This window comes from Mus pahari, chromosome 6 (assembly GCF_900095145.1).
Source record: "Mus pahari chromosome 6, PAHARI_EIJ_v1.1, whole genome shotgun sequence".
NCBI lineage: Eukaryota > Metazoa > Chordata > Mammalia > Rodentia > Muridae > Mus > Mus pahari.
The window spans coordinates 72,142,856-72,150,236 of NC_034595.1; the positions used below are offsets into that span (position 1 = coordinate 72,142,856).

Consider the following 7,381-nt stretch of genomic DNA (forward strand, 5'->3'; position numbering starts at 1 on the left):
AGAATTCCCGGGGTGGTGGATTCAAGAAAGATGTTGGTGTGTTTTAATATGGCATGGACCTGCTTGTCTGTGGAGAGGACTGAGTCAGCTGAGAAAAGACAGGAGTTGGGTGGAGTCCTGACCAGGTGAGATGGCTGAGGCTCTGGAGGATAAAGGACCCAGACAAGCTTGCCTCAGGCCAGAGGAAAGGATGGGGCTGAGGGTCAGGAGGAAGGCTTTGATCTTGGAGGGCAAAGAGGAAAGGGACTTCGGATGGGCTTCTGCTCTTCACACAGAAAGTGGTCCCGCACCCCGAGATGCCTCTGGGACTTCTAGTCAAACTCAGAATGCAGACCCAGGGTGGGCACAGAAGATCCGCCCCTGGTCGGGCGGAGCTGGACACTTCCTCCCCACAGTGCTCTCAGGTGACAGGCCTGCAGGTCCCGCCCCGGCCCGCCCCGCCGCGTATTCGGGAGATCCAGTCCGAGGCTCCGAAAGCAGCCCCCGCCGTCGGTGCTTGGACCCCCGCTCCAGAACCCGTTGCTCGCCATGACCGCCGTGCCCGTGCCCCGCAGCCTGTTCATTCTCCTCCAGGTGCTGTGGCTCGCCCTGGCTCAGATCGTAAGTCCTGTCACTTCTCTGGCACTGCAGTCCCCCGAGCAGAGCCTGGGTTTAGGATCCTGGAGTCTTTAGGACCTGTTCTAGTCTGTCCCTAGCCTGAGGGGCAGCTGAGGACAGAACCGCTGGGGTGGTGCATACCCGGCAAACCGCTCTCAGTGAAGGGAGATTGACTAGTCCGGGAGCCAGAAGGACCTTGCCTCGGGATGCTTGGCCTTGCCTGGAACAGGCAGCGTAGAGCAGGAGATGGCGCGGGGTCCTGGCAGCGGAGAGAGCCAGGTGGTGGCGGAGACAATGGTGGCTATTCAGTCGACAGCGGAGCCTCCGCCCCCGGAGTCTCCTAAGGGGCCCAGGCTCCAGCCAGACTTCTCTGTCGCCCCAATACGTCTGTTTCCTCTGACCGTGGGCTTCTGCCTCACTTTGCAGGGACAGCTGGGCCCTGGGAAAGAGATGCCCGGTTTAGGACCAAATGGGGATGCTGGGCCCGAGCGCCAAGCAGTGCTAGTGTAGGGGTACAGTTTGCCAGCCTGGCACATCTTAACCTGGGGAGGGCACCTAGCGCCAGCATCTGGCACACGCGGACTTCCTGAGTAGGGGCTGATCCGCTACGAGAGCCACCTTAGGGAGCATTGGATGGGAAGAGTCCCAGCTTTCCTTCTTCTCTGAGGGCACTTTAACTGCACCATGGGCGAGGGAGAGGTGCCAGTAAACCGCTATACCTGTTGTTGGTTAGGAAACAGCAATAGTTCGAACGGCCATCGTTGGCTAGGCACCATCTTGCACATTATCTGTGATTTGAGCAAATGATATCTTCATCTGTTTCCTACCGGGACAGTGCAAAGACCGTGTGGTCCAGGGGAAGAAGTCAGCCAACCTAGGGTGTAATCACGAGCCTTTAGTCTTTTTGTGTGTTTCCTGACGCTCTGCCTGTCACCCCAAATAGTACCCCGCTAGAGTTTTGAGTAGTTCATAAAGTAACAGAGCATAAAGGCACACAGTGCCTGACACACAGTAGCTGCTCAACAAACTCCCCATGGAGCACCATCTCCTTTGCTCTCGGGGTCTCCAGCAGCCCCTGGGAGCCCAGTTCTGCGCACCGTCTGAGGGCTACACTCTTGTGTATTTTCAGAGAGGTCCACCAGGGGAGCCGGGTCCTCCAGGGCCACCAGGGCCACCAGGAGTGCCTGGTTCGGATGGCATCGACGTGAGTATCTAACTGCAGACTTGAGAGGAAGGAGGGCTATCGACAAAGGAGAACTTTGTGAGCACAAGGGTGGGGATGCCTGGAAGTTGAGCGCCCCCTGTTGCCAGTAGGCGGTGTCTGCAGAGACCACAAGGAGTCTGTTTGTTCAGAGAAAACCCCAAACCAGCCTTGAAATGTGGGAGTCTGTCATAGCCACCCAGCAACAAGGGCCTGCTGTTCTGCTGTTGGCCTCGGCTCACAGCGTGTCCTTATACCCCTCCCTCTCTTCCTCCTCTTCGCGCTGTCCCCTGACACACTACATGCTTCTTTAAGGTAGCTGGAGAGCCTCGCGTAGACGCTGAGCAGCTTGGGACCACCCTCCTATCTCTCTCCCTTTTGCTTTCGCTTCCCTGTTTAGAATCAGCTGGGCTTGTCTTCTGCTTCCCCAGTGTGCTGAGGGTTAACTACCTCGTTCTGGAGGCTCCCCCAGGAGGTCGGCTGGATGTTTACGGTTTGGACAGACTTCTATTCAGTCTGGTGCCCCCACCCCCAAACGCAGGGCGCTGGGCCCCAGCCAGGCTCTTGCTGCAGGCTGCGGAATGCCTGGGGGCCTCTCGGGGGCTAAATCTGACTCCATGGCCCTGCCTGTCTCCTACCAAGGGTCCTTTGTCACATGCAAAAGAGACCTTTCTTGAAAACATTTTGAATCTACCCCCAAGTAGGCCCCCTTGATCCTTGCTCTGTCCCGAGTCTCTGGTTTTCCTTACTGAAAGCCACCTTCCCCCTTCAGATTTCTCTTAAAGCTTTATTTATTTATTTATTTATTTTTAATTTTTGTCATTTGCTTTATTGCTCCTGGTCAACCAGAAGCCCAGGGACTTCACAGCTACTACCCCACCAACATCAGCATGCCTAGAATCTACTTGATTAAATGTCCCTCTCAGCTGGCTGGATTGGTGTTGATGCTCTTTTATTTTGTTCTGTTTTAATTTAGTATAATTTAATGTAAATAAGGTCTCTTTATGTAACCCTGGCTGTCCTGAAGTTTGCTGTGAGTCTAGGCTGGCCTTGAACTTACAGACTTATATATACCTCTAGAGGCCTCCTGAGTTCTGGAACTGAAGGCCTGTGTACAGCTGAATTTTGTTTTGAGGAAAGGGAGCTGTTTTTTTAAAAAAAGTGCAAGTTTCAGCACAAAAGAGAGAGGAGAAAGCTCTTTGGGACCACCCAGCCAGGCTTGTCCACACAATCTCTTAGGGAAGCGTGTCTCACGGCTTGTGTCTTACAGGGTGACAAGGGGCCTCCAGGTAAAGTTGGTCCTCCGGTGAGTACTTTTTTTTTTTCTTTGACCTTTGATAGTTCCTCTACTCTCTCTCCTCTGACTAACATCTGTTCTGCTTCTAATTTCAAGGGATCCAAAGGAGAGCCCGGCAAACCTGGTCCAGATGGTCCAGATGGGAAACCTGGCATTGATGTGAGTACCCGAGGCTGGGAAGAGCCTGATTCCGGCTTTGTTCACACATGTTCTGGTCAGAAGGGCAGCAAGATGTCAGCTCTATACTAGCCAGGCCTCCTCATTTGTTACAACTGTGACCTCACTCTTGTCCCATATCCACCGTTGGAAGCCTTGGATCTCCCACAGCTCAGGGCCAGAGAGGGGCTTTGCTTTCTGTGAGGACCGGGATTGCAGGTGTGGGTGGAGCCTTAGACTCACGTTTCTGGCCTCTAGGAATTATACTGCCCCCTCCCCCGCAGCTGTCACCCCCAAACCCTTTGCTTTGCGTTTCCATATGCAGCTCTGGTACAGCTGGGGGCGGGGGAGGAACACCATTACAGGGTTCCTAGGGACCTCAAAGCCACACATTCCTGAGGACAGTTTTAGGGAGGTGGGGGTGGTTAATTAATACTACTCCTCACCCGCACCCCGCAGAGGTTGTAAAACTCACTGCCTCTTTCCCTGTCCGCCCAGAGAGGTGGGTGTGTCCACTCATTTGCAAATGAGAAAATGAAGGCTTTCAGGAATTACCAAGAGCAGACACCAGAGCACCTCACCAGTCCAGATTCTTGTCTGAGTACCTAGACTCCAACTGTGAGGAGTGAGGCTGAGCCCGCAGGTGTTAGAGTCTTCATTTCTAGTCTCTCAAAGGAGGGTAATTGCCTGGAGACTGGAGCTCTGTGGCATCGGGGCGGCATCACAATTGGGCACATCTGTAATTTCAGTACTCAGGGGGTGAGGAGTCAGAAGTTCAAGGTCACCCTCGGTACTCAGTGAACTGGGAGCTACTATCTCAACAACACAACAAAAGGATAATTGCAAGGCCTTTAATCCAAGGATGGATCTCTTGGAGTTTGAGGCCAGCCTGGTCTACATAACAAGATCCAAGGCTAGCCTAGGCTGGACATAATGAGACTCTGTCTTAAAATATAAATAAATAAAAAAGAATAATTGTTTTGCCTGCCTCCCTGGATTCCTAAGTAAACCAGAGAAAGAGAACGAGGAAGGTATGGTCCCCAGACCTCCATCCTGTGTGGAAGCCTAAGGAATCCCCGAGACTTGCCTTGCCCCGTGAGTTAAGGGCAGGCTGCACCTCAATGATCCTAAGGTCTCTTTCTTCCCCAGGGTTTAATGGGAGCCAAGGGAGAGCCTGGTCCCATGGGGACCCCTGGAGTTAAGGTGGGTGCTCACTGAAGATACACTTAAGGCCAGAGCTTGGAGGAGCTACAGTAGAGGGAAGTATGGATTCTAGAAGGCTCTAGTCTCTGACTTCTCTCTTGTTACCCCTGCAGGGCCAGCCTGGGCTCCCAGGGCCCCCTGGCCTGCCGGTGAGTACCATGCACAAGGGTGTGGAGAGGCCCTCTAGGGGTTGGGAGGACCTGCAGAGGGGAGCCATTAATCTGATTTCCTCTTCCTCTGTCACAGGGCCCTGGTTTTGCTGGACCTCCCGTAAGTTCTGAGGGCACGGGGCAGGGTACTCAGAGACTGGGGAAAGAGGGGAGTCCTCATCATGAGAAATGACCAGCATGCTGTGCTGGTGTCAAGAGCGGGCCAGTGTGAGTCTAGAATAGTCTGGTCCTTACAGCCTCATAAACTCTGTCTGCTGGGAGTTGTTTAAGTAGTCACAGTGAAGAAGAGACTTTTGGTACCTGTCCCTACCGTCCCATCTAAGGTGGCTGACCTTGTGAGGCATCTGGGACAGCTATCTCTTTGCCCCACAGGGACCACCTGGACCTGTTGGCCTCCCTGGTGAGATTGGAACCCCAGGCCCCAAGGTGAGCCCCACTCACCCTTTAACTCTGCCCCTTGCCGTGCACACCTAAGCTGGCAGTCTGGGTCAGGCTTTCTAGGAGTTTTGGGCCCACGAAGAACTCTTCCAGGCTTGGGGCAGAACCTCTCCTGCTGAACCCGGGACTGTGGCAAGTCTTCCTGGGAGGCTCAGGGCTGGTGCTGCCTGCCAGTTTCCTGGATCTCCTCACCGTGGCCGCTTTATGGAGGCGCCCTAAAGGATGGTGTGGATGGGACAGTGCTAGGAAGTGAGGGGAAGAGAAAGGATAAACGAGGTCAGGATGATGTTGTAATTTGGGTTCTTCTTGCCTCTAGGGGGATCCAGGACCAGAGGGACCATCAGGGCCCCCAGGACCCCCTGGGAAACCAGTAAGTGTCTTCAGCTCTCTTGGATTGGCTACATGTTCCCGAGGAAGTGGTTTGCTGTGGGGATGGATCGGGTCAGGTCTCATCCTTATCTCGTCTCCTCTCAGGGCCGACCAGGAACCATCCAGGGCTTGGAAGGGAGTGCGGATTTCTTGGTGAGAAATGGGCTCTGGAGAAATTGACAGGGGTTTTCAGTAACAGACAGGAGGGGTTTGGGGAAGCATTGCTCAGCTGGCCCTGACCAAGGTCTTATAGGATTTTCTTTCCAGTGTCCAACCAACTGTCCAGCTGGTGTGAAGGGTCCCCAGGGTCTGCAAGGAGTGAAGGTACAAGGGTGGCTTTTCCTGGGAGGGAGGGGAGAGCAGGCACTTGGAGGGAACCTGGGGCTGACGAATCCACTCTTCCTTTTAGGGTCATCCAGGCAAACGGGGGATTCTGGGTGATCCTGGTCGCCAGGGGAAGCCAGTGAGTATGAGAACTAAGGGCCAGGGATGAGGACAAGGATTCAAGGGAGACATCAATCCTACATCGATCTGCCTCCTTCTTCATCCCTTCCTCTGTCTTTATGGGTTCAAGGGGGCAGATCCCTGAGCTGAGGGACAGGAGGCCACTCTTATTGAGTCCCTTTTCCATGTGGTATGGGACTTCATGGTTTCTAGTTGCCCATGTCTGGTTGTCTGTGTTGGAAAGGTTGCTGATGTCTGTTTGTCTTGTGCTTACCTGTTAGTCTGACTGCTCTTCCTTGCTCTTAGGGTCCCAAGGGAGATGTGGGTGCCTCTGGAGAGCAAGGTATCCCTGGACCACCGGTAAGAAGCACCCCACTCTCATGCCCTCTATCATCTTGGGAGCCCTTTAATGTGACCATTCACCTGCTTTGGCCTCGAACTTCTAAAGATATCGGTGTCTGGCTGGGGTCCTTGGATAGGTTGAAAGGTTGAGGCTGGTTGTAGGAGTAAGGAGGACAGGGCCAAGGCTGCCCACCAGAAGGCCTGGCTAAGGTCCAGGCCTGCCACTGTGTCTTTAGATGCTCTGGCTCCTGTCTACATGGGACAGCTTTGTCAGTGCAGGAGATAGGGACACTCTGCCCATGTTAAAGGAGCATCGTGAGAGAGGTGGGATCAGAAAAGGCATAAGTGAATCAGGCCTCGCAGCTGTCTCCACTGTCGTTTGTTTGTTTGTTTGTTTTTGACAGGGCCCCCAAGGCATCAGGGGCTACCCAGGCATGGCAGGACCCAAGGGAGAGATGGTGAGTCTGTGGGGGCTGTGAAGGAGTCGTCGCTGTGGCCTCTGGGATCTCAAGTCCATCTAAGACTGATCTGCCATCTTTTCCTCCTCCCCAGGGTCCTCGTGGATATAAAGGCATGGTGGGCTCCGTTGGGGCTGCTGGGCCACCGGTAAGCCTGCTTCTGTCTCTAGGCCCTACACTGGGTGCTGGTCTTCATGGGCTCATGTGACTTGGGGCTCTTGTCTTCTTCACACCAGGGTGAAGAAGGCCCAAGGGGGCCACCAGGCCGAGCCGGTGAGAAGGGGGATGTGGTAAGTTCTCAGGCACCCCTTATCTGAACAGACCCCCTGAAGAGTACTGGAAGGGGATCGTCTCCATCCAAGACTGGTGTGCTGGTGTGTGTGTGTGTGTGTGTGTGTGTGTACACATTGACATTTATAAATGTGTCTGTCAGCCTGGACGGGGGTGACTTCTGGGTGTGGGGGTGTTCTGATGGTCTGTGGTGAAAACCCAGTCATCTTGCTGTGTTCAGACTTCACAAAAAGCCTTGGGATCCAATCTTGTAGCCACTGGGGTCAGACAATGGAAGTCTAGCAAATTAACTATGGAACTAATGGAATTTGGTCTGGATCCAAAGATGTCTCTAACAGTTGCTTAACTCTTCTCTCTCTCTCTGTCTCTGTCTCTGTCTCTGTCTCTGTCTCTGTCTCTGTCTCTCTCTCTCTCT

At 53.9% G+C, this 7,381-nt stretch overlaps 1 protein-coding gene across 1 annotated transcript in view; it reads left to right on the forward strand.

Moving 5' to 3' along the window:
• Nucleotides 1-382: 382 nt before the first annotated feature.
• Nucleotides 383-7,381, forward strand: part of Col9a2 (collagen type IX alpha 2 chain) — a 16,202-nt gene continuing 9,203 nt past the window's right edge. The window contains exons 1-16 of the mRNA XM_021200089.1: nt 383-600; nt 1,727-1,801; nt 3,069-3,104; nt 3,192-3,254; nt 4,401-4,454; nt 4,568-4,603; nt 4,701-4,724; nt 4,997-5,050; nt 5,379-5,432; nt 5,537-5,584; nt 5,699-5,755; nt 5,841-5,894; nt 6,182-6,235; nt 6,622-6,675; nt 6,770-6,823; nt 6,912-6,965. Coding sequence (XP_021055748.1) covers nt 529-600; nt 1,727-1,801; nt 3,069-3,104; nt 3,192-3,254; nt 4,401-4,454; nt 4,568-4,603; nt 4,701-4,724; nt 4,997-5,050; nt 5,379-5,432; nt 5,537-5,584; nt 5,699-5,755; nt 5,841-5,894; nt 6,182-6,235; nt 6,622-6,675; nt 6,770-6,823; nt 6,912-6,965 — 843 coding nt within the window. The 5' untranslated portion in view covers nt 383-528. The remainder of the gene's footprint in view (nt 601-1,726; nt 1,802-3,068; nt 3,105-3,191; nt 3,255-4,400; nt 4,455-4,567; nt 4,604-4,700; nt 4,725-4,996; nt 5,051-5,378; nt 5,433-5,536; nt 5,585-5,698; nt 5,756-5,840; nt 5,895-6,181; nt 6,236-6,621; nt 6,676-6,769; nt 6,824-6,911; nt 6,966-7,381) is intronic.